A 27,894-nucleotide genomic window follows, 5' to 3' on the forward strand; every position below is an offset into this window, starting at 1 on the left:
GGCGGACGCTGCCACGGTCCTTACCAGCCCTGACCCGACCCCAATCCCCAAGTCTTTTCCAATTCCTTTCAGCAGCAAAAGCCAGCTCAGCACGGAGAGCGACAGCAAACCCCGCGATAGTTGCAGTTCCCGCGGGCTTTTCGGATCGGCGTCTCCTGGGGAGAGGACGTCCGGAGGTTGGCCCCGCCCACAGGAGCCAAGGTCGTCTTCTCGCGATGCTCTGGTGACAGCTCGAGAGCCCATTCTCGCGGGATTTCCTCAGTCCGGCTTGGAAGTGGCGGTGGGCTGTGGAGGGAAGCCCGGCCCTGAGGGGGAGATTAGCTGGGACCTGGTGCCCGCCTCCGGTTCCCCACCGGCGGCGGGGTCCGCGTCGACGAGGGGAGCGCCACCTCGCCAGCCTCACCCAGTGCCCCGGCTCGGACGCCGCCGACCCGCTCGGCTGGGCCCTCCGACCCCCTCCCGGCCCCGCGAGGGGCTTGGGGGCGATGCGCGGAGCGCGGCTGGCGGTGGCGTGGGCCGCAGCTGGCCTGCCCGGCCCCGCCCCCCGGCCCGATGGATCCGGAGGCCCCGAGGTCGCGCGCGGAATCCGCCCGCAAAGGTATGGGCTCCGCGCTTGCAGTGGCGGACACCTGCCTGCGGCGTCGCGCCCGCGCCCCCCGGCCGAGGCGGAGCGCTTTGCTCCCTGGAGTGACAGCTGCCAGTCCGAACCCCTTTAGGGCTGGGACCCATTGAGCGATTTAGGGTGGTGGACCTGACCTCTGCAGTCAAGACTCCCTGCAGCACTGCCGAGCCACCTGGCGCAGTGTCCCCGTCTGTGAACTTGGCGTCAGTGCTGAGTTTTCGTGATTGTTAAATTAGACGGGTGTCTGCAGAGCTTTATGCGATTGCCCACGTGGTGCCTAGACGTCATTCTTATCAGTGTACGCCCAGTGCCGGGCAGGGGGGTCGTTAAGGAGAGGGGCGAAGGTTGCGATATTTGTTTAGTTCGCTTATTTTTATTGCACAGTTTTAATACTTGCTGTGTTGAGGCAGGGGTTTATATGCTGCCACAAGTCGTCGGGGAGGTATTCTTGTCCCTAAATTAGTAGCTTACCATATATTGAGTGTTTTTTCTGATTGTTTATCGACTCGCTTTTCCGTTGAGTAAGGTGTTTATCTCATTAAATAGATGAGGAATTGAGGGGTAAGTCTCAGGAAGGACAGCGCCAGCCTGAACTCTGAGGGCTGGGATTGTTGACATTGTTCTTCAGGGTCCTCTAATATGTATACACGTGTGCCTATAGGAGTCCGCGGGTAAAAGCAAACAGATGAAGCTGCTGAGCAGAGATGGTCACTGGGATGCTCATTTGCAGTTAAATCTAGTCACTTGGCTATTTAGGGAAAGTGCCAGTGGAAGGAACAGAAAGCTTAGGGGCCCAGGGTTGGGAGCCTGCTTGTCATATTCCAGTAGCAAGGAGGGTGAATCAAAGAGGGCGAGAGAACAGATCATGGTCTAGCATTACTTTCAGTCCTCCATTCAGTCCAACAGGAAATCCTCCCAATTGAAGCAGTTTGTTCTGGAGTCTGGATAGTGAGAGGTTCCTCCCTAGCTCAGACCCTATCTGTTTAGTTCTAGAAATTATCCAAACTCAGGAAGCAGAAAGATACCCATAAATTATGTGATACCCTTCACGGTTTTTTTTGCACATGCTATACCACTTGGGACACACTTCTTAGACCCCTTTCCCTTTTTTTCTTTGAAATTTCATGTTGAGACAGGATGTTGCTTAGGTTGCTAAGGTGATAGTGATGTGCATTAGGGCAAAGGTCACCAAGCTACTGCCCACTCACAGACCAAATCTAGTCTGATACTTCCTTTTGTAAATAAAGTTTTATTAGAACTCAGCCTCATTTGTTTATTATCTGCAGTTGTTTTTGCCTTACAGTAACTAAAGAATGTATGGCCTGCTAAACTTAGAGTTAGCAAAAAATAGCTAATATCTGACTTATTACAGATATTACAATTGGCTAGTATTTGCTTTAGAGTGATGGTGGCATGGAGGAAAGTGATATTTTTGAAGTAGAACCAGAAAGATTCTGATGGATTGGATATGGGAGTAATATAAAAAGAGGATTAAGGGTTGACTAATTGTTTTCTACCTTGAAAAGTTAATTATAAATGATCCCAGTTAATCGGATGCAGAAAGACAAGTCATCATTTTTTACATTAATTTTTCTCTAGTGAATAATTGGTGCTTCAATCATATGTTGAACAATAGATAAAGAATTAAAAGTCTTAAAAAGGAGAAGACATTTGCTAGGTAGACAACCTACATCAATCAATGTGTTAAGAGTTGTACTAAGGGTAACTCTAGGTTTTACTTCTCAAACAGCACTGTTGTTAAAACAAGACCCACTGACCCATTTGCTATTTTACCCTTACAGTAGATCAGAGTGTTAATTTCACATTAAAACTCTGTCTTTCAGAATAGTGTTAACAGTTCTCAGTTTGGATTGAAAGATTAGTAGAAACGGGGTTTTCCCTGCTTACTTATGATGGCTGTGATAAAACCTCCTCACCAAAATTAATGGGAATTATGGCTTTACTTTTGAGGAACAATTGATGAAACATATCATAAAGAGTTATTCTTGCTTAAGACAATATAAACGTCATATTATAATCATGGATATTATGAAAATCTAATTAGTAAATCTAGGAAACTACTTAATGAGAAATGTGTAAGAAAAATAATTTTTTTTCTTGTGATCATAGTCATATAATACTTTGGATTCTTGCCGTAGAAATTCATTTGGAAAAATTTTTACTTAGCTTCCTCTATTTGGTACCTTTCAAATTGTACTAATAGTATACTTTATCAGGAACTCCTCTCCATTCACAGTGCTGTATCTTCAGGATGGAAAATAAACAGTTCAGCACAGGATAAGTTCACAAATATAGAGATCAGACTCCTCAAAGAATAAAAGGGTCTTAGAGAACTTAGAATTCATTTCCTAAAACCTCACTATTTGAAACCTAAAAGGGAAAAGGTTGTGACAAAGCTGTGACATCACCCTGTAATTGGAGTTTCCCTTGTCTAGTTGAATACCAATTGGAACAGTGATTTAGAAGCAGCAATATTGACCATGAAAAAAAAGCACCTGTCTCCAGAGAAAGGAGGTGGGAATAATTTAAAAAGATGCAGACAGATGAACCACAGAAATATTGCTGTCCAAAGGATTTAGCTTACTTTTTATCAAGTCCTACTCAATCTTACTTTGTCATATCATGAATAATATATAATGTTCATGAGTCAGTAGGAGTAGTTAAATCAGTGGTTCACCCTGGCTGAGCATCAGTCTCATATTTGAATTCAACAATAACAATGAAACAAAATAATAAAACCAGATGCCCATGACCCATATGTACTGAATCAGAATCACCAGAGGGATTATGGCATATCACCAAGATAAGAGTGACAGGAGGTGAATTATATGCCCTTTGTTTATTATAGGACATCTGATAATATATTTTAGGAAAATATCTACACATAAATATATTTTACTTTGTCTCAATAAATTTAAAAAGATTTTTGGATTCTTTTTTTTTCTCATGGTAGTGGATAAGATGTTATTTATAAGCTAGATCTGAAAATTTTCTTTTCTTTATTATTGTAGACAGGTGGCTTCCAGGAGAAAGATGTCTTGCTCCTTCTCCACATGATGAAAAACTTTGTGAAGCAAGCATAAAATCTATCACAGTGGATGAAAATGGCAAGTCATTTGCTGTTGTCTTATATTCAGATTTTCAAGAAAGGAAAATACCTCTTCAAAGACTTCAAGAAGTAAAATCTGCTAAAGTTTGCACCAGGAGTTTTATATTTGATGATGAAGATTTGGAAAAACCATTTTTCCCAGACCGAAAATTTCCATCATCTGCTAATGCCTTTAAATTATCTGAAGATGGAGACTCTATTCCTTATACTATTAATAGGTATTTGAGAGACTACCAAAGGGAAGGAGCTCAGTTTCTCTATGGACACTACATCCAAGGAAGAGGATGTATTCTGGGTGATGACATGGGACTTGGAAAAACAGTTCAGGTATTTATTCTAATTAGATTATGATTAAACTTCAATAATGTCATTATATTATGTACAGGAGTGGATTCTGTGTGCAAATCTCTATTTGTACTACCATTATGATGAATATTTGTGTGTGTATATGTGTGTGTGTTTTTGTCTCACCACTGGACAGAAAAATCTCAAAATTGACTGTCTCTATTTTATCTTCAATACCTATTTAGTACCTTTGAAATATATTACGTTTTTGCATTAGTTGACTTTGGTATTATTTTACCTGTGGTAATATTTACATCATATTTATATAAATTAATATATACTAATATGTATTAATATATATTAATATTTATATTATGATATCAATTATATTTAATATAAACTTTCTTAATAATACTTTCGGAAGGAAAGTATTCTACATTTGGTATAGGACATGGCATGATTTCCTACAGGTTTTTTATGCATATCATTTTGAGTTTCTCATATCAGAAGTTTCCTGATCTGTAATGCCTGAACTACTTAGGTATTCAATTGATGGACATTCCCTTAAATGTATACCAGAGTTTGTATATTGTGTACTTTTCTATAGAGGGTATTTTGTTAGTTTTATGTTGGTGTAAACCAAATTGCCCCCAAATTCAGCGGCTTAAAACAATACACATTTATCACCTCATAGTTTCTGTGGGTCAGGAGTCTATGTGCAGCTTAGCTGGGCCCTCTGGCTCTGCCTCTTGCGGGCTGCTGTCTCATGTTGACCTGGGAGGATGCGCTTCCTAGCTCACATGGGTGTTGGTAGGATTTGATTCCTTGTGGCTTGTGGGACTCAGGCCTCCCATGCTTCTTTGCTGCTTGGAACATTGCTATAGAACATCTCACAACACATAGCTTGCTTTATCAGGAAAAGCAAGTAATAGGGCAAGAGAGAGTGCTAGGAAAATGGAAGTCATGGTCTTGTAACCTAATTACAAAAACGTTGTCCCCTCCTTTTGCCACTTTCTGTTCACTGGAAGCAAGTTGTTAACGCCACTTCAAGCTCAACTAGAGGAAGGTTGTGAATACAGAGAAGTGGGGATTGCTGGGAACTCTATCAGAAGCTGCCTGCCACAGGCTCCTTAACCTAGATGTTCAAAGAGGTCTGTGATCCAAAAGGATTCGAGTTTTGAATCTAGACTTTATGCTGAACAGTCACCCTGGGTTTTCAGAAGTGTCTGTCTAGATTGTGATGAAGGCCTTCTGTGTTTCCTTCCTAATTGAAGTTATGCTATTTTATTCAGTGATACTTCCATTGGTTAGTGGAGCTTAAAGGTAAGTGAAAAGCTCAACTTAACATTTAAAAACAGCCTAGTCATGCTACTGTATATGAGGTTTTGGTGTGAAAAGGTAGGCTAAAATAAAATCCTCCAATAGTCATTGCATGTTTTGCTTTTAGCCATCCTCTGTGTTTCTTTACACCCAGGCAATGAAGGTGGTTTAGGCCTCCACACGGGAGGTGCTGAGTTGTTTGTGGGATGAGTGAATTTGTTTCCTTGGGAGGGTAGATGACAAGAATAAAGAAAGGACCTTCGGGATGTGACCAAGATAAGTGGAGAAGTTCTAAAGGAAAATAAGGAAAGAAAGCTCTGGTGTGACTGACTTTACATATACTTGTACTGTTTTGCATATACTAGAATGTTCTTTACTATTCTTTGACTAATCAATGCGTGTGCATCTTCAAAATCAGAAACGTGACGGTATTATAAAAAGTGACCATCTAAAATGAATACAACTCAAATTGTGCACAGTTAGCCTCAAATTAGAAGCTCATCTTTCATGCCCAAGCCCATGTTTACAAAGAAATTCCCTTTATTTTCCATTTTACAGGATTATTTTTAATAGTGATCTTCCTGCAGAGTTGCTGGTTTCCTTGGAAGGCTTTGAGCTGCTGTGTTATGTACTCTGTGCCATGAAAGTCTTAGCAAATAGTTTTTGTACTGATTTGATACCAGGCTGGATTTGTCTCATCCTTTGGGACTCACTTCTTTGATTATTGTTGTAACTTGGAGAATAATTTCTACATAAATAGGCCATTTGGCAGAGCTTCTATAGATATAGATTAAATATAGATATAGATTGAGCCAATTGAAGAAATGTGGACAATAGTTTATGAGTTCATTCGAATTTCAAAATACTATAGAATTGGGTAATGAAAATAGACCAGCGGCATTTACTATTTTAACTATGGTTCTGTCTTCTTTTCTTCTTCATCCCCTGGTCCCTTTTCCTAACTTTAGCCTCTAAGTTTTCTCCTTTTTATTTTCAAACTTGGTCATATAATGAAATTAAACTTTTTTTTGAGATGAGGTATCACTACGTTCTCCAGGTTATTCTAGAACTGAGGCAATCCTCTTGCCTCAGCCCTCTAAGTAGCTGAAACTATAGGCACCCAGCTTTTTTCTAAAGCTTGTTTTACATACCAAATAGTGTCTTTCCCTTATTTTAAATTTAAGAGTAGACAAATTTGGTATTTTATATTCCACCAGGGGTGAGGATTGAAAAATGTCCATTTGGTGTGGTGACAAAGAAGTCATTAGTATCTTCAGCAAAAGCCATTTTGCTGGAGTTTGTGTTAGTTTTATATTGAGTAAATGAAAACATGGAAAGGAGAAGTGTGCTTACCTCTTTAAGAAATGTGACTTTGTGTTTTATAGCATCACAGCCACATCAGTGTTTATAGCAGCTCAATTCACAATAGTTAAGCTATGGAACCAACCTAAGTGCCCTTAACAGATGAATGGATAAAGAAAATGTGGTACATATACACAATGGAATATTACTGAGCCATAAAGAGGAATGAAATTATGGCATTTCCCAGGAGATGGATGGAACTAGAGACTATCGTGTTAAGTGAAATAAGCCAATCCCCCTTAAAACAAAGGCTGAATGTTTTCTCTGATAATGCGGATGCTGACTCACAATGGGGTGTGTGGGGAGAAGTGACAGGACGTTCACCAGATTGAACAGGGGGGAATGGAGGCACAGGAGGGGGGATGGGAATGGGAAAGAGAGCAGAATGAATTGGACGTCACTTTCCTATGTTCATATATGAATACATGACCAGTGAACTCCACATCATGTACAATCACAAGAATGGGAAGTTATGCTCCATGTACATATGATGTCAGAATACATTCTACTGTCATGTATAACTAAAGAGAACAAATAAGAATAAAAAGAAATGTAACTTTGGAAGGGGACAGGAGTGACCTAGTAGCAGTTGAAGGAAGTGGTATGGGATTTTAAGGGAGTTTCTTCTTTGTGGTTTATGTTTGGGGATCAGACATTCTTAAGTATTTTTTAAGTGAATTGAAAGGATCTAGTTAAGAGGGAATAGTTGAATATGCAACATACATAAATATATGTATACATACACATATAGAAATTAACAAAAAGTAGAGTTGCATGATCACTACTATTTTATAATCAGCTTTTTTTCTATGTTGTCGAAGGTTCTAAACTGATTTTTTTCCCCAACATCTTATCAAACATTTCAAACAAAAAGAAGAGTTAAAAGAATTGTGCAATGAAAAGCTATATATCAGCTACCTAGATTTTGTTAACATTTCATTCTTCATGGTTTTATCACATACCTATCCATCCATCAATCTATCTTTTGCTACATTTTAAAGTGGCAGACATCTGTATATTATATCCACAAACACTTAAGTATATATTTCATTAACTAGAGTTCAATACTTATAAGTAGCCTCTGAGGAATAGTTGCCTAAAATTAAAGTGAATATATATAAGGAGTGAATATATATATATATATATATATATATATATATATATATATATATATATATATATATATATACTTTTTAATGCATATATCATTCACATATATTTCAATGTAAGTGTGTTTATGTGGGTGCATGTCTTTAATTAAAATATCATTATAAATCATAAAAAGGAAAGATCTTCAACATACTGTTCAAGGAGTTTTGAAGTGTATATGTCTGGTAACCAGTATGTTGATCAAGATACAGAATGATTCTTTCATTCTACAAAATTTACTTAGTCCCCTTCCAGTCAATACTCTGGTTACCTGAACTTTTCATTACACATTGACTGTGATTCAGTGTTAAATTATATTCCAAGATGTTGTCGGAGCCCAAAATGTTATGAATATTTATATGAAGAAATTCAATCAGTTCTAAGTTTCAGTTACTTATTTTTTAATATAAATTTTTGAATATAAAACTTTAAGCTTAACTGATTCAAATACTTACAAAATGTAAATTCCAAGCATGTATCAAAGATCTTTTACTTACGTGATATTAAAAATATTTAAATAGTCTAATGCCTAAATAAGGTTATTTGCCTCCTTTAATTTATGTCAGCCAGTTTGTTCACATTAATCTCTCCCTGAACTATTTAATAGCTGTTTATTTTGTGTTCTTTTGTTTACTTTTTCCTACCCATGCCCCTTCAGTGTATATTCTCACCACCTTTTTGTCCCTAACCCCTCAATCAGCTGAATTTCACATTACTGAATCAATCAGAATAGCCTATTATCTAGACTTTTCCAGCACCTTACACAGTGCCGGTCATGTAGTAGGGAGTAAATACAGTTTTATTAAAGCATTAATGAATTTTAGATTGAATTGGGTAATAGTATGGTTCTGTGGTTATCGCTTATATTTAATTATGGGCCAGGCTTTTTAATGGACATTTTTCATTGAACATTTGTATTAATTAGGTATTATTGCCTCTATTTTATTGATGAGAAAGTAAAATTTATAGAGCAGTTGTATAAATTGCCCATGGTCACATAAATAGTATAAGGCTGGTTGATCAAACTCTGAAGCTTTGCTGTAACTCTTGCAAATTAAAATGCAAATTTTGTTAGACTGTTTTAAGGCTCAGGATAAGATTTGACCAATCTTGGTATATCATTATTTTGTAATCTTTTTGACAGCATAATTTCTTCAAAATCTACTATATTATAACACTTAAGATTATGTATAGGGAACCAAGTTTCCTTACTTTAAAGGAATGATACTACAAAAATAGCTACTGGTTATTGGGTTATTGATATGTACTAAAACACATTATATACTTTTTTTTTGCTTTTTCAGAGAACAAAAATAACTTTGATGATGCCATTGTACATCAATGAGTTCTTATAAAAATGTAAGCTATAATTTTTTTAGGTGAAATACACATAACGTAAATTACCATTTTAAAGTGTACAATTCAGTGCACTTATAATGCAGTGCAGCTCCCACTTCTCTCTAGTTTTCAAAACTTTTTCATCAAAACAGACCACCCATATCCATTGTGTAACAATTTTTCTATTTCTCCCTTCCCTCATCCCATGGCAGCTGTAGATTTTCCTGTCTCCATGGATTTGCCTCTTCTGAATATTTCATATAAAAGAAATCATACAATATATGACATTTTGTGTCTGATTTCTTTCACTTATGGTAGTGTTTTCAAGTCTCATTCAAGTTGTATCCTGCTTCCTTTATATGGCTGAAAAATATTGCATTGTATATGTATAACACAATTTATCTTTTTATCCTTTGATGGACATTTGGGTTGCTTCCACCTTTTGACTATTATGACTATTTCTTCTATAAACATTAATAAACAGGTTCTATATAGACATGTGTTTTCATTTCTCTTGTATGCAATTTTTGGAGTGGAATTCCTTAGAGTAGAATTATTGGGTCATCTGATAATTCAATTTTTTTTTTTTTTTTTGTCTTGAGGAACTAATCATACCATTTTCCACAGTGCCTATACCATTTTACATTCTCACCAACAATGCACAAGGTTTCTTGTTTCTCCATCTCATAAATTTTATAATGTCTTTTCATTATAGCCTAGTATTTATGAAGTGATTGATATCTCATGATGGATTCAATTTGCATTTCTCTAATGCTGTATGATGTTGAATGTCTTTTATGTGCATTTTGGCCATTTGTATATTTTCTTTGGAGAAATACATATTTTAAGTCTTTTGTCTGCTTTTTAGTTGGGTTGTCTTTTTTATTACTGAGTTATATTTTAAATATCTTAGATATTAAACCCTTATAGAATATGATTTGTAAATATTTTTTTCCCATTCTTTAGGTTGTCTCTTCATTTTCTTAATACTGTTTTATGATGCACAATAAAACAGTATTATGAAGTACAGCTATTTTTATTTTGTTGGAACAAGCTATAATTTTCATGAATGTGTGTATTAATAAAATAGAGTCATTCATTCTATCCATTATTCTTCCTCTTGCTGATTTCACTTGAATATGGGTCTTGAAAACCTTCCTTTCTGTTATTAGGGTCACAAATCTTTATGACTTTTATGTCTTTTTGATGAATTCACCACTTTATCATTATGAAATATGCTTACATTTTTGACCATACTCTTTTTGAAATATCCTTCACTTGATATTAAGATACTCACTCCAGTATGCTTGCTTTTAATGGTATTCTCCCCAATCCTTTATTTCAAGCTACCATTGTCTTTAAAGTGTATCTCTTGTACATAGCTCTTTTGTCTGTTGTGACAATCTCTGACATTTAATTGGAGTCTTTATCCATTCTAAAAAATATCTATCAATCAAAAGAAGCCAGGAAGGAGTAAGAGTAGCTTTTACAATGTTGAGATATGATCCTGTTATCCCTAATTTTTCTAGTGTTTTGAACATAAAGGGGTGCTTTGTTTTGTCAAATGCCTTTTCTGCATCTACTGAGATGATCATATGATCCTTATCTTTAAGTCTATTGATGTGGTGAATTACATTTATTGATTTCTGTATGTTGAACCAATCTTGCATCCCTGGGATGAATCCCATTTGATCATGGTACATGGTGTTGTATTGATGAATTATATTAGATTATCTTAAAATAACGTTCTGTCATTCTACTTTTGTTTATTAGATGAACAGAAGTGTACAGATTTATGAGCCAAATATTACTCTTGTTTTGGAGTTATTTTTCTAAAAGGAAAGAAGAATGTATACAGTTTATTCTAATAGAGAATAGGAAGAGATAGTTTCATGGATAGAACCAAATAAGAAAGTAATGTCCTTCCTGATGGAATTAAGAAAATATTCACTGAGTGGGTACTACCTAGCATGGAAGACATAGCAATATGCTTTTTCCTATTATCATGTACTTATTTATTAATACAAGTGAGGAAAATCAATACTAGTTTTTCATTTTATATTTCCCTTCAACAAATCTATTTTTATGTACTTTGTCACTAATTGGATAGTCATGTAATCAGTGATATTTTGTATCACAATACATTATCCACAGTGACTAAAAAAAAAAAAAATATTTCCTTCATCCCAGGTTATTTCATTTCTGGCTGCAGTGTTGCATAAAAAGGGAACACGTGAGGATATTGAAAATAACATGCCAGAATTTTTACTAAGAAGTATGAAGAAGGAACCACTTTCTTCTATAGCGAAAAAGGTAAAGTATATAGAAATATTCAACTCATGAAGCTGGAATTGCAAAGGCACAGAGGAACATTTAAACGTCACACAACATACTATAAATTCTAAAACTAGAATTTAAAAACATTAAAATATTTATTTCACAGACCTAATTTTTGAAGGATTACCAGTTTCATCCTCTAGTTAAATTTGATTGTCTCTCAGAATGGCAGAATATAATTTCAGCTTGAATTTATTTTGAGATTTAAATCTATTACTTTTTTAGATTTACATGATTTGCTTAGATTTATTTGTTAAGCTTCCATGAATGCATATATAAAGTTAATTGAAGTCTTCATTATGTTGATTTTTTTAATGCAAGATTGAAAAGGAGACAGTTATGGATATTGGTAATGAAAGTATGTCATTGATATTTAAAGTTGCTTAGGGGACTGATTACATCTCAGAACTATGAAACAAATTCTCCCTATTCAAGGAAGCTGAAACTTGAAAGACTAGATATATGCTCGTCTCTGTCTGTGTGACTGTGACTGCTATTCATATTCTTACTTCAGCTTTCTACTTCATAAATATGTTTATAAATATACACAGTTCTTACAAAAAATAAGATTTCTAATAAAGAGGTGCAGTGTACAAAAAGTATATTATACTTCTGTGTCTTTTATATTATCCTCAGCATCCAGGAAACTGGATGAGAACAAGGATGAAGTGATTTTATGAGATCATTATTTTATTATGGTAATGAACTACTTGCCACAAGTTTTAAAATAGAGTCTGTTTCAAACAAATCTTATGTACAAGATTACTGAGAAGTCCAAGTTTACTTTTATCTATTGTAATGGCTGTTTGTAAGCAGAATTTTGAGAAGTATTGACTTAAGTTATTATAATTAAATTCTCTTATTATTTTTAATAGCATTAATGTATCCTGTCAGATTTGATTGGATCCTAAAAAGCATGGTGATTCATAATGTATCTAAGTATTGGAGATTCAAGTATTGCTTTTAGCCCTGAATTTAGTACTTTTGTTCTAAATTTAGTGCAGAGTTTATGTATCTTTTGTGTGCTACTTGTGACAATTAACAGATGGGGGGGCGGAGAGAAGTGTAAAATAATATTTTAAAATTTAAATATAATTAAAGATATTTAAAATACTTTAGAACAAGAATGGGAGGAGAGAAAAGAAAAGTACTTATTTGATGGTATGATAAAATATACTGATAGCTATCTCAGTTGTCATTAATGCCTCTTTTTTTACTTCTCTATGAATTTGTGTGTGTGTGTAAATTCCTTGATATAATATATTGCTATTATTCTGTCTTCGTTAGTTGACTTATTTATTGATTTATGTTCAGCCTTTTTTATATTCTAAAAAATTTTGTTAAAACTAAAATGTTCCTTTTTTTGGCAGGGGACAGTGCAGATAGTGGGGTTTGAACTAAGGGCCACTCAAAAACTGAGCCACATCCCCAGTCCTTTTTTGTATTTTATTCAGAGACAGGGTCTCACTGAGTTGCTTAGCGCCTTGCTTTTGCTGAGGCTGTCTTTGAACTCAAGATCCTCCTGCCTCAGCCTCTTGTGCTGCTAGGACTACAGGCATGCACTACCATGCCTGGCTTAAAATGTTCCTTTGAGTACTGCTTCAGCTGCATTCCATAGATATTGATGTGATCTTTTCATTATTCTTTTCCAAATTATGGACAATTCTATTTTTTTTTTAAATTTCCAGGTGAATAATATTATTGCAGGTGAATAATATAGCCTCAGTGTTTTCTCTGTGGTTAAATTCATGGTAAAGTGCTGGGTTTCTGTTAGCGGCTAAAAGGCTCAGGGGTCACTCCATTTGAACTGGGCTAACTGGGCTGCACAAAATAACCACACAAGAGACACAAATACCTAGTCTATCTTCATGATGTTCACTGTCAGCAGGTTGACTGACACCTGGGTAGGCCACACCCAAGGGCACAGTAAGAGAAGGGGACACACACAAGGCACTTCCATGGAAGATTCTATCCTAAACAGGGCAAGGGGTTATATTACAAAGGAACAGGTGAGCATTGCTTCACCCATGGGGCTATAGCAAGACACACCCATGCACGAGACATCGACCCTTGAACCCATAGTAAAGTATTTTTAATGTTCTGTTGTTGTACTTTGTGTAGTCTACTTATGTCTTACATTCTTTGTTATTATGGTCATACAGTATTTGTATTTAATCACTTTGTTAATTGCTTTAAAATTCTTGATGCTGTTTTGATTTTCTTTTTATTTATTTGAGGATTGAATCCTAACAGAAATATAATAAATTTTCCTGCTGTGACTTTGAGTTTATTCATTTCTTTTTATGTTTGTAATGGTTTTTGCTTGTTCAACATTGTCAATTCTTGTTTCATAATTCTTGTTTGTATATTGCTCTCACACTTAATTGGCAGTTTATTTGCATGTAGAAATCTAAGTTTTATCTTGTGAGTTTATCAAAATCATTTTATTATGTTCTGTTAATCCATATTGCATATGAAGGTTCAGTGCTGAACTGACTTGTTTTTCCTTGAAAGGGAAATTTTTTGAGGGTGTTGGGAGTGTTTAGGACTTTATCTTTGAAATTCAAACATTTTCCTTGTTCCTAACACTCACTGTAGAATTCTTCCTAATAAGTTCCACTTTAGAAAAATGTACCCAGTATTTTATGTGGGGAAGCTTCTAAAATCAGCTTCTTTGGCAGATGATTGACAATCTGTACCTTCTTAGAGTCACTCAGCAGTTTCTTTTCTTGACCCAGAGCCTCAGCAGGTCTGTGTGGGTTTGTTTTGCTTCTTGTTTCAGATTCCTTTTAGGAAAAGTGCCTTTCCCCACTCTTTCATAGATGCAGGATGGACTCCTCAGTTTATACCAGTTCTTATCTGCTCCTGTACTGTTCAGATTTGCTGGTAGTGCCCCCCTAGGCACTCTGTCACTATTAGAGATCTATTTTTATATTTATTCTTTTGTTTTATTGGTGTCAGCACATACATGTGTTCAGTTAATCATTTGAACTGGAACTTAAAGTTTTTAATGAGCTCATCATTGACATCATATAGTATTTCCCAGAAATAAATACAAAGTTATGACTCTGATGATATTTAAAGCAATGTGCATTTTTGAAAGTTAGCTACAGAACAAATAAGTTTCTTTACACTTATTATGCTAATGCCAGAATTACAACAGAATCCTGAAAAATTAATATCAGAACTCTTTGAACCGCTTTTCCTTTTTAATGAATTGAATGTTACAAATTAAGGAGTGGTAGATTTGAAGAATGTGTGCAGAATATGATACATCTCACATACATTTGTAAACTTTTCAACTGAATAAATCATCAAAAATGCATGAAATAGATGTGCCAAGAATAAATTCCTAAACGGAAAGACATGAACTGTGCATTTCAAATACTGATTCTTGGAAGGATTCTTTAGATTTAGGCTAAGTTTAGATTGTAGTTCAGTCTGTATGAAGATGAATCATAGTAAATTTTTTTTAAAGTATTACTATCTTGTATGATAAAACTTTAGAGATTCTAAGTGAAATTCATAATACAGAGGAGGAGGTTATTTTTGTCATTTACAAAACCAGCATAAGCAGTAATATTAGTGAATGAACACAAATACTTTCAATTATTTTATTTACTAAAAAGAATTTCTTTAGTCCCTGTTACTAGCAAAAAGATTGTGTTGCAAACAAAGCCACTATGAACATCCTTATGCATTTATCTTGGCAAATTGTACAGTTTTAACTGTTGGATAAATTCTTGGTACTGCAATTGTATTATAGGTACTACTGGAATTGTAGAAAACTAACTTACAAGGGCTCAGGTGGAATTTGGACCTAATATTTTATTAGAAGGAGATCTACAAATTGATTTAGTACTTGGAACTCTGAGTTTATATTTGAAAGTAGGAGAAAAATGGAATCATAGGATAAACTCCAAAGGGCAAAAGTATTTTAAATGAACCGACTATGACAAGAAAGTGCTCATATGTTTCATGATGGGATGGGGAAAGGAACTCTCACATTCAGGAGGTTAGTCGTCTTCTCTTTCCAAAACATAGTCTTACAGGTGATTAATGACTTAGATGAAATGTTGCACAGAAGAGAGGGCAGTATGTAAAGCAGTATATTATTATTTTATTTTCAGTATGTTTAATCGGATCGTCTATCAAGTAAAGTTTCTTTAGAAAAGAAACTGATAATTCTGATAAATATAGCAGGTTAGAAATATTGGTAATAGTGAGACTTTATTAAAAGTTAAACCTTAAAAATTTCTGAAGACAGCAGTATTCAGAGTAAGTACAGGAAATATCAGTAGAATGCTAAAGCATTCATGTGAAAAATAAATATGTTAGTAATCTTAAAAAGGACTGTTTTTGCTGAAGTCTGTGCTAGTTAGCTTTCTGTCACTGTGACCGAATAATTGAGATAAATGTTGTATAAGAAGAAAAGCTTTAATCTGACTCACAGTTTTGGAGATTTCAGTCCATGGTCAGTTGGTTCATAAATTATGAGCCTATGATAAGCCGTTGGAGAGCATACCAGAGGAAACTGCTCATGTCATCATGGTTGGGAAATGAAAGAGAAAGAATGGAATTGGGGGCAGGGTCCCAATATCTTCTCCTATAGTACATCCACAATGGCCTAAGGTCCTCTCAGTAGGCTCCACCCCCTAATAGCTCCATGTGCTGTTGACAAATTCCTTAAAACATGGGCCCTTGGGGGACATTCCATTTCTAGAGTATAGCAGAGGGTTAGGAAAGATGTCCTATTTGCATGACTTCAAGAAGAAGCAGGAGGACAGTTGAGATAATAAACATCTTGAAAATCATTGCTGTAGAGTAAAGTAATGGAGCAGTAGCTAGAGAGAGATGTAGGGATGAGAAAGAGGATTTTGTTTTGTTTCTTTGCAGAGCTTGTTTCTTGAATTCTGGGAAATATTATGTTTGCCCATAGATGTGGTCTACTGAAAATGAAAAGTTAGTTCTTTAGGGAAGATTGCAGGCCATTTCTGCAACATTAACTGTAGGTTATAAGAAAAGATGGATGGGAGCCACAGGGTTAAGTTCAAAGGTTATTTTGAAGATGTGAACAGCTCATGCATGGGCACAGGTGGGAAGGAAGGACATATGGAAGTATGTAGGTAGGCTACTTACAACATGGTACGAGAGGTGGAGGTTTCCTTCTAATTGCTTCAGGTTTCCAAGTGAATTTTCCGTGTCCTCAACTAAGAGTTTCTGAGAGGGAGGGATAGATGAAATGGGCTTGGAAATTGAAGAGGGAAGAGTGCTCCAGAAGACCACGTATTTTAAGAGAGGTGACTGGCCTATCTTGTATACTCACAGTATTCTCTTGGCTCTTGAAGTTATTACTGGCTTCCTGATCCACACTTTGGGGAGCTGTTTCTCTCATCTTTCAGTGCCTTTTATGAGTGGAAAAAAAAAAAAAACAAAACAGCTGTTCCTTTGGACAAGATTGGGCACTTATTTTGTTCTAATAAGACCTGTTTAAGGAGTGAGGTTGTAGCTTAGTGGTAGAGTGCTCGTCTAGCATGTGGGAGGCCCTGGGTTCGATCCTCAGCACCTCATAAAAATAAATAAGTAAAAAAAAGATAAGAAAAATATATCTTAAAAAAAAAAGATCTATTTAAGCCACAAAATAGTTAGCCTTTAAGGGTCTTCTATGGCCAAATACAGCCAATCACTCAGTTATATTTATTATTCGCTAGTGTCAAAATTAAATCAAAGGATTGTAGATATTTTGGACTTCACTTTTTTGGCATTATTTTTCATTTTTAAAAAACACCCAATGTATTTTTCCTCTCCTTTTAGATGTTCTTAATAGTTGCTCCTCTTTCTGTCCTCTACAACTGGAAGGATGAATTGGATACCTGGGGATATTTCAGAGTCACTGTTTTACACGGTAACAAAAAAGACAATGAACTGCTTCGTATAAAGCAGAGGAAATGTGAAATTGCTCTAACAACTTATGAAACACTGCGCTTGTGTCTGGATGAACTTAACAGGTAGGGGTGTAATGGGAATGATTGCATTAACATTCTACTGGCATCAATTATATTTATCCCTTTGATTATGATTTTTAGAAGCTCTAAATGTCTTTAGCTTCTTAATTTTACTTTACATTTATTAAAATATGTAGTTTATAAGAACTTATTTTCTGCGAAGAGAAAACATCCATCAGGTTTCCACAGTTTCTTACAAGTTTTCTAAATTTAGCCAGGATGTCTGCTGAAGATTCTTAAGACTTGTTGTAAGGCTTGTTTACAATCTTTTGTGCATATGGTGCCTCTGTACTACGACAGAATCCAGAGTTCACGAATGATTTTAATTATGGGAGTCTGCTGGGAATGGAGAGTGGTAAAAAGCATGTGCAAACACACACACACACACACACACACACACACACACACAGGTTGAGAAGTACTATGGCCTAAGTTGTAAAAGGGATGTGGCCAGGAGACAACACAGTGGGTAAGCAGGAACATATCATGAAGAGTACTGAAAACCACTTAAGAGGATTCTGGTCTATATCTTTAGAGCAAGAGAGTGCTCTGGAGTGCTTTAGCATGTTACAGGATGATACAAATGATCAGATTTGCATTTTTGGTATTCTGGCTGCTGTATATGCAGACAGGAGAGCTGGGTTAAAGGAGAAAGACTAGTTTGGAAGTTTGGCTAAATCATGCCTCTACCCCAAATCCACATGACAGGTCCCAGCCACAGTAATTAAGAATGCAATTGTATTTAAAGGTAGGTCTTTAATGAGTTGATTAAGTAGAAATTAGGTTGGGTAGGGCTGTAACCTAATGTGAATGCTGACCTGGTAAGAAGAGAAACTGACACCAAGCACATGCATGCATGCATAGAGGAAAGCACACCTAGCATGAAGGTAATCATCTGCAAGCCAAGGAGAGAGATGTCTGTCTGCCTGTTAAGATACAGTTTATACCTAGTATGGCATTAGAAAAAGTTCTTGGATATCTTTAAATTGCTAAAATAGTATATAGTCAATTATTGTCAGTGAAAGAGTTAATGGCAGAAAACCACGCTATTTTTAAAGGTGATGCTTTCAAATCAAAATATAAATGCTTTGACATAAGATAAAATGAATAAAAACAACAATCAGTAGTTGTTTCATTAATTTTATAAGCATAAAATATATTTAAAATTACAAAAGCCACTAATTAACTATGTAACTTTTGGTAAATCAACTCATCTGGAAAAACGACAGGGTGAATCCAAAACTGACTGTTCAAACCCATCTGGAAAATTTTATTAGATTCAACTTTAATAAGCACTAATTTGGCACACAATACTTAATACTGATTATAAGTATGGTTAGCCTTTCATACCTGGAAGTTCTACATCTGGGAATTTAATCAACTGCAGATTGAAAATAAAAAATAATGCATCTATACTGAACTTGTACAGGCTTTTTTTCTCCCTTACATTATTCCCTAAACAATTCAATATAACCATTATTTCCATATCATTTACATTGTATTAGTTATAAGTAATATAGAGGTGATTTAAAGTATATGGAAGGATGTGCATTAGGTTTTATGTAAATACTGTGCCATTCTATATGAGCAATTTGAGCATCCATGGATTTGTCCCCTGGACCCATCCCCTGCAGACACCAAGGGACAGCTATATATAGTTTGATGAATCTTGACTAAGAACTGGCAAACTTTTGCTGTCAAGTACCAGATATTTGGGGCCAGGTACAGCAACTCAGGAAGCTAAAGCAAGAGTTCAAAGCTAGCCTCAGCAACTTAACCAGGCCCTAAGCAATTAAGCAAGACCCTGCCTCAAAATAAAAAAAGGGCTGGGAATGTGATCAGTGGTTAAGTGCCTGTGGGTTGATTCCACAGTACCAAACCAAGCCAAACCAACCAACCAAACAAAAACCCCAGATAATTTTGAGGGCCACGTAAAGTGTCAAGTATTATTCTTCTTAATTTTTATAACCCTTCAAATATATAAAAATTATTCTTAGCTTGCTAACTATACAAAGTTGGTCACAAGCTAGATTTGACCCTTGGATTGTAGTTGACTGACCTATGCTTTTGACAAATGGAAACTTGAACTCAACTATCATTCTAAACAAAGTCTAACATATTTTTATTGTCCCCAGACTTTCCTCTTTATTGTCATTCCTTCTCCAATCTTAACCCATTGATTTTGATTTCTGTCACTATAGATGAGAAAATAAAATTAGAAAGTACTCTTCATTTGTTTCTGACATCTTTTGCTGAGCATGTTTGAGATTCATCCATGTTATTGAGTATATCAGTGATTGTTTTATTTATTTATTTATTTATTTATTTATTTATTTATTTAGTGGTGCTGGGGATTGAACCCAGGGCCTTGTAAATGCAAGACAAGCATTCTACCAACTGAGCTATATCCCCAGTCCTCAGTGATTGTTCTTTTTAAATGTTGAATTGTATTTCATTTTATAAGTATACCACATTTTATTACCTATTCACTTGAGGATGTCTATTTGGGTTTTTCTAGTTTGAAGTTATTATAAATAAAATTTCAAGAAATATTTGTTTTTAAGCCTTTTTTCTAAACTATAATATTTTCGTTTCTTTTGGGTAAATACCTGGGAGTAGAATTTCTGAGTTTCAGGGTAAGAGAAGGTTTAATTTTAGAAGAAACTGCCAAATCATTTTCTAGAATGGTCCTACCATTCTACCTTAGAGAGAGTTCAGTTGCTGCACATCCTCACCAGTGTTTGCATTGTCAGCCTTTGTTTTTAGCCATTTTAGTGAGTATATAGTAGTATCTTGTAATGTAATTTGCATGTTTCTGATCCTCACACACTTAAAAAGTTTATTCTACAGTTGTTGAGTATAATGTTCTATAATATTAAGAAGACTTGGTTAAGGCATTATTCAAGTGTTCTCCATCTTTACTGATTTTCTTTGACTTGGTTCATAGTTTCTGAGAGAGAAGTGTTGAGATCAAAGCCTGATTCCTCCTTTCAGTCCGAAGCTTTCATGTAGTTTTGGAGCTATATTATTAGGCACAGGTGCAATTACTGTTATTTTTTTTCTTATGAGTTATTCCTTGTATTTAAAAGTGTTTCTTTTTATTTCTAATAATATTTCTTATCTTTGATATTAGCATCTGTAACAATAGATTCTTCTTATGCTTATTGTATGTATATAGTTTTCCATCTTTTATTTCACATTTCTTTTTTATATTTGAAGTGCATCTCTTTATAGTTAGCATATAGCTTTTTAAATCCATTCTGATAATCTTTGCCTTTTATTCGGGGTAGTTAGAACATTCATACTTATTGTAATTATTGGTAAAGTTGGGTTTAGAACACCATATTTTTCAGGTCTTATTAGCCCTTAGGGTTAATAAGTTAGCATGTTACTGTTTCATGGATGCTGGCTGAAGACAGGTAATTAAAAGCATGGAGTAAAGCTGGGCATGGTGGCATACACCTATAATCCCAGCAGCTCAGGAGGCTGAGACAGGGCTAGAGTTCAAAGCCAGCCTCAACAACAATGAGGCACTAAGCAACTCAGTGAGACCCTGTCTCTAAATAAAGTACAAAAAAGGGCTGGGAATGTGGCTCTGTGGTCAAGTGCCCCTGAGTTCAATCCCTGGTACACACCCCCAACCACCAAAAGTAAGCATGGAGTGATTAAGTATGTTGTCCAAGTCTACGTAATGAAGTTAGTCATGGACATGAGATTTACACATTGACCATGTGTGGGTTTTTAACAAGCATACTGTACCTCCCAAGAGACTTAATATAGTTAGGTGAATGCAATAAGTTGATTTATGATAGCACCATTCATATTTTCGTTATTCTTTACCTGCTTATGCCTTTAGACTATAAGCTCTTTAATATAGATTTTACTTTTAATTTTATATTTTGGTGCTTATTACACTTTTGGCACATATTAGTTACTGAAGAAATATTTATTAATTGGTTATTTTCTATGACTGCTATAAATATTAAAGAATTCCGAGAATTATGTAACTACTAATTATTTATTTATATAATTAGTAGAATCAAAATATTACAATATTTGTTTATTTTGTTGTATTTATTCATTCAGATGTCTTTATTTTGATAGATTTTTTTCAAAGAATAATATTTCATCTGACTAAATATTATTGCTGTGATAATAATACTCCGTACATTTATCATAGATAATCCAAAGGGTAGAAAAGCATACTATAGAGTATGAGTAAACTATATGTTTTTCTTATTCTATTTTTTTACTTTATTTTAATCTTTATAAAAGTTATATATGCATATGATTTGAAGGCCAAATATGATAAAAGAGTTGTAGGAAGAGCTGCAATTTATTCCATCTACCCCTAAACTCCTTACCTGTAACTTCATCTTATTGTCTTATTTTTTACATCTATGATTATACTATAACTTTAAATTTTTCTTCAGATTTTAATAATATCTTAAAGAAAATGAAGACTGCTGTGTTTTGCTTTTCATTTCTTCACTTTTGGGGTAACCTAGTCCGACTATTCTGTGGAGTTGGAATTGGTCTCTAGGAGATTCAGCTACATCTTGAACAGACTGCTGAGCATTTCCTCACTCTAGTTTCCAGAGGCATCTGGTGCCACCAAGTCCTGCCTTTTAAGACCTAAATGTATAAATCAGATTGCTTCTTGGCTTTCTCTACTGCTGGCTTACGATACTGCTTTTTCTGCTTTTGTAAGTCATCTTATCCATCTTTCCAACTTCGAGAGTTTTGTGGCTGTTTTCTCTCTTCCTCTTTGTTCTTGAAGGCTTTTACCTTTTTCAGTTTTGAATTAAGAACATTTATATACTTACTCCTTAGATTCATATGTGTACACTAGTAGTATTGAATCATTTTAGTAAGTTGCATATATCATGAGAACTTTTATCTGCAAATATTTTACCATTGGTCTCACACATAAGAAAATTAATAACAGATAAAATGTACTTAGTTATCCTCAAAATATCTTTATTATCTAATGTTTGTAAAGCAAGATTTAATAAAGCTTCAGATAATGAATCTGGTTACTCAGTCTTTTTAGTCTCTCCTAATCTATTGTAAGTCATTATCCATCTTTCCAACTCTTTTTTTTTTTTTCATGATGTGACCCTTTGAGGGGACCAAGCCAGTTGTTCTTAGGATGTCTCATATATTAGATTTGTCTGATTGCTTTCTCAAGAAATTGCTTTCTGCCGGGCTTGGTGGCACATGCCTGTAATCCCAGTGGCTCTGGAGGCTGAGGCAGGAGGATCACGAGTTCAAAGCCAGCCTCAGCAAGGGCAAGGCACTAAGCAACTCAGTGAGACCCTATCTCTAAATAAAATACAAAATAGGGTCAGGGACGTGGCTCAGTGGTTCAGGGCACCTGAGTTCAATCCCTAGTAACAAAACAAACAAACAAAAATTGCTTTCCTCTACCATCTGATTTCTTGAGTAAACTGATTCTAGCCTAAGGTCTTAATTAGGTTCATGTTTTTGGGCAAGATTGCTTCATGAACAATGCTGTAGACTTCACATCATTGCACTTCAGGGCCTGTTCCTATCAGGCTCTTGCACTGTTAAAGACACCAGGCCTGTCCCAGAGGTTAAGGAGATGGTCACCAGACCCCTCCACTGTAAAGGTGTTTCTCTTATAATGAGCAAATAATTTGTGAGGTGATATTTTACTACCATTTAAGTATTCTCTCAGCCCTTTTACTTAGAAGTATTAGTGTATTCAAATTCTTGCCTGTATTATTTATTTTATTAGGTTTTATATGTTTTTCTATTTTCTTCTATACTTACTAATAGTATTTTCCTGTAAAGAAAAGCATCTCTCATTAATTAGGAATTAAGTACAATTTTGACCTTAAAGTGGCAAAGTGAGTGCGTACTTCTTTTGCATCCCTAATTTGGGGAGTAAGCAGTTATCATAACAGTTGTCTCCAACACAGTTTCTCACTGCTCAGCCCTTTTCCCTCTCAAGAAGATGTTAGGCAAAATGTCTTTCGACCACCTTTTAATTGGTTTGCTTTCTATTGTGTTGAGTTGTAATAGTTCTTTATGTATTCCATATTCAAGTCTTTTATCCAACTAGGATTTGTTAAAGTCCAACTTATCAGTTTTTAAGAAATTTTCTTGCTGTCATATCTAAAAAGTTTGTGTCTAACCCTGAATCTGGAAGATATTTTTGTGTTTTGTGAACTTTATAATTTTACTTCATATTTAATTCTATCATCTATTTTGAATTAATTTTGAGCATAATGTGAGGAAAGGGTCTAAATTTTTTCATTGAACTCCTAACTTTTATTTATTCAGGGCTTTCTACTCAATTATAGCTATTATTCTTGATGCTTCAGTATTCCAGTTAGGCTGGCTCCTGTGTCCTTTGGACATGTCATTTGTCTTTGAATACATCCTGATTTTCTAACTCTTAAGCATTTCCCCTGTTCAGTGCCTAAAATCGACCATTCTCCGTTTTCCACAGGACTCTGTTTCTTGTTCGTAGATTGACCACAATGCATTCTCATTGCTACTGTAGTAACCAATGATAGTACCCCTTTTCAGTAAGCAGAGTAACGTATTGCAGCTTTTAAAGAATTCTGAGTTTATGTTGTTGTCTTCTCATGCAGATTTAATGTTGAAAAGTTTTCTTTTATTTGTATTCTTGTTTCCAGTTTACTGCTTTTAAAAAATTTGTTGTCATTTAGTGATGTTTAAATTTGTTTTTTCATTTCACTGTTATTTAAAAAAAATTTTTTTTTTTTTTAGTTTTCGGTGGACACAATATCTTGATTTTATTTTTATGTGGTGCTGAGGATTGAACCTAGCGCCTGGCATATGCCAGGCGAGCGTGCGCGCTACCGCTGGAGCCACATCCCCAGGCCGAATTCCACTGTTATTAAGCATAATCTCTGTACCCTTTTATATTCTTCATGCACATTTTATTCTTATACCCTATTTAAGCTAACTAACTAGGTAAGAATACAATGAAATAGCTAAAGAATAAATAATGATGGGGGCTACAAAACTTTGGTAGGGAAAACTGTTCTCTAAAAATTCTAGTTTTCGCAGTGTTTCCTGATTTTACTCTTACTTTATAGTTTGGAGTGGTCAGCTATCATTGTGGATGAGGCTCATAGAATCAAGAATCCAAAGGCGAGAGTAACAGAAGTTATGAAAGCGCTCAAGTGTAATGTTCGCATTGGCCTCACTGGAACCATTCTTCAGAACAACATGAAGGAACTGTGGTGTGTTATGGACTGGTGAGTGAAAAAACTGTTTAGGAAAAACAATTATTGAGTACTTCTTTCCCTAACGCTCTCTTGTTAGCTAATTGTTAGTTTTAGGAAACAAAAACCAAAAGATTGGTCATTTAACTGCAGAATTATTTGATCCTAAACATGGTATATAGAGAATCCTATGCAAACCTACCTTTACATGTTATTCTTGGCCCTGTAAGTGTAGCTAACTTACCAATGCCGTCATTATCTTTTTATAAACTGAAACCGTTATCAAAGAAGAACACTTTTTTCTTGGCTTTTGTTTTTGTTGTCTTATAAACAAGTGGATGAAGATATTTCTTAGATGCAAAAATAAGTGAATGTTTTTCTTTTTAGATGACTTAATAAAATGTTCACATTTTTCTCATTGCTTTACTGAAGGGCTGTGCCAGGACTTTTAGGTAGCAGGATCCACTTCAAGAAGCAGTTTTCTGACCCAGTAGAACATGGTCAGAGACACACAGCAACAAAAAGAGAACTAGCTACTGGCCGAAAGGCCATGCAAAGGCTTGCAGAAAAGATGTCTGGCTGGTTTCTCAGGCGAACCAAGACTCTCATCAAGGATCAGTTGCCTAAGAAGGAAGATCGGGTAAGAGCTGTATTTGTATATATTATTAAATTCTTGTCATTTTTTTTTTCCTGAAAATTTTTCTTTCCTAGAGGAAGTATGTCTTCTATGGTATTTTGTAAATATAATTTTGTGCCTTTTATTCTTTGTGGAAAAAATTATTATGTGTGGAATTTCAGAAAACATTAATTGAGCTCAGTTGTTTTCCTTCCTAGTTTTACTAATCTGTGAGCTAACAGGTTTGAAGTTAATATATGTGTTAATCATCTTTCTGCTGCTATGAAACACTTGAGATAAATCAACTTAAAAAAAGGAAAGACTTATTTTGGCTCATGGTTTCAGAGGTTTCAGTCCATGTTTGTTTAGCCTCCTTGCTTTGGGCTGGAGGCAACAACATTGTGGCTTGAGTATGTGGTGAAACAAAGTTGCTCATGTCATGACATCCGGGAAGGAAAAAGAAAGATAGGAAGAAGCTGAGGGTCCAGTATTTCCTTCAAGGGCAAGCCCCCAGTGACCCAATTTCCTTTCACTAGACCCCATCTCCTAAAGGTTCCAGTAGTACCACCAGATCAAGCCTGTAGCATAGGGGCCTTGGAGGAAAAGTTATGATCCAAATCATAAAATTAATTAAATTCACTTCTTATCAAGGCTCATGAGACAATTCTTAAAGGAAGTTAAACAAGCCTCTCTCCCTAATATATTTTCTCTTCACACTCTGTCTTCCCCGTACTGTCTACTTTCTACCACGCCATGTATTGGTACCTTAATTCTAACTATAGGACCAAAGTGATTAAGGGCTTTATTTCTAGGTTTGTTTTATGTAGAATGATATTGGCAATTATGTAATCTAATTTTTTATAAATTTTAATAATGTGAGAAAATTACATTATTAAATTTTTAAAGAAAATTTCAGTTGACTTTTAAGAGAAATTTAAAAAAATATAGTAGTCTTTTATAGTTTTTGGTCTTGTCAATCTTTTAGCTCAGGCAATGGAATGAAGATTCTATAAATTACTATGAACTAAACTCGTTAGTATTCTCCCGGATAAGGGTAACACCATCAAATGCCCTCTAATTTTAGGATATCCTGTTTAGTATTACTTTTAAAAGATAGATTTACAAAGAAAATCCAACACTGATATGCAAGATGAGGAAATTGACACAGTATGTGACTTTTGATATTTATCTAAAGCAAAAATTATTATTGTATTTAGATATTTCACAAACCCCTCACTTTAAAAAATATTTTATATAATTGTATGTTATTTAGTTATCCATCTAGTAGGAACAATGAAATCATAAATATATGAAGAGAGAATTGTGCATAGAGGTTTCAAACTTGGGCTCCAAAATCAGATGCTATAGCTTGAATTGGCTTCCCCACTTAAAAGTTTTGTGCCGAGGTTCTCAAACTTGGATTTTTTCATTTGTTAAATGGAAATAATAATAAGCCAACCTCATATGGTTGCCCTAAAGTGCATGGTGCAGAAGAAATGTTTAGTAAATATTACTGTGTTTAATAATAACAACTCAGAAAAACCTTCATATTGTAATTATTGACCATGGTCTTCTGTATACTCTTTTTGTTCTTATATATACTTTTATATTCAACACGGGGGAGTCAAGATATGCTTAATATTATACATATATTTATTAAAAATCTAACATTGTTTCCTATGTTTGCTCAATGTCATGTCATTTTTCTACAATATTATTCTGTGTTGGTGATATACGCATAAATATTCATAAACAGCTTTTTCTTTTTGCTCATATTCCTCAAAGTCCTATTATGAATGTGTGTATGAATGTATATATGTTTAGTTTATGAATCTAGTAACACATAGCTGCATCTAGAAGAATTTTGACAATCTCTGGTGCTACCAGAAATATGAGGTAAATTATATCCCTCATAACCTAGTGACATTGTTTCATCATATTTTCTTTTTTTCTTGAATTTGGGCACAAAATAACAATTTATATTTGCTTTTATATACATTTACTTAACTCTTTGTCTTTCCTAAATCTTAAAAGTTTATATCATGATATTAAATAAAATGTTAAATAAAAAGTTTCCTAAATCTTAAAAGTTTATATCATGATATTAAATACAAATAACCATGTTTTTAGTTTCCAGTAATATGAAGTTTTAAATTTTTTTTAAGGTTTCCAATTATTTAGTAGTCACTTATCATTCATACTTTTAAAATGAAATCTTTTATTTCCTTAGCAAGTTTTTTTTGTTTGACCTAAATTGTAATAATTTATTTGCGTGATGGATTAATATATAAACTTGAAAAGACCCACATTATATTGAAAAATACATAAGGAAATCATGTAACTTGATTTTCATGTTGTATTTCCTTTTAATTGAAAGTCAAGAAATTCTGTGAGGTTTATTTGAAAATGAAATTATGATTTGATAGCAAAGAGTTTAAGAGAATTGGGTAAAATTTTCATAATGAGGGAAACTACAGGGAAATTAATCATCAGTTTTCACAAATTCA

General features: G+C 34.8%; 1 protein-coding gene across 3 annotated transcripts in view; it reads left to right on the plus strand.

Moving 5' to 3' along the window:
- The first annotated feature begins 211 nt into the window (after positions 1–211).
- Positions 212–27,894, plus strand: part of Ercc6l2 (ERCC excision repair 6 like 2) — a 103,577-nt gene continuing 75,894 nt past the window's right edge. Inside the window, exons 1-6 of one of the 3 annotated variants that reach the window (XM_076836638.2) lie at positions 212–598; positions 3,655–4,079; positions 11,397–11,519; positions 17,358–17,551; positions 24,643–24,804; positions 25,204–25,411. In XM_076836638.2, coding sequence (XP_076692753.2) covers positions 553–598; positions 3,655–4,079; positions 11,397–11,519; positions 17,358–17,551; positions 24,643–24,804; positions 25,204–25,411 — 1,158 coding nt within the window. In that variant the 5' untranslated portion in view covers positions 212–552. The remainder of the gene's footprint in view (positions 599–3,654; positions 4,080–11,396; positions 11,520–17,357; positions 17,552–24,642; positions 24,805–25,203; positions 25,412–27,894) is intronic. The other 2 variants (XM_076836635.2, XM_076836636.2) reach the window with 2 other exon arrangements.

The sequence above is a fragment of the Callospermophilus lateralis genome, chromosome 17 (assembly GCF_048772815.1).
Source record: "Callospermophilus lateralis isolate mCalLat2 chromosome 17, mCalLat2.hap1, whole genome shotgun sequence".
Classification (NCBI taxonomy): domain Eukaryota; kingdom Metazoa; phylum Chordata; class Mammalia; order Rodentia; family Sciuridae; genus Callospermophilus; species Callospermophilus lateralis.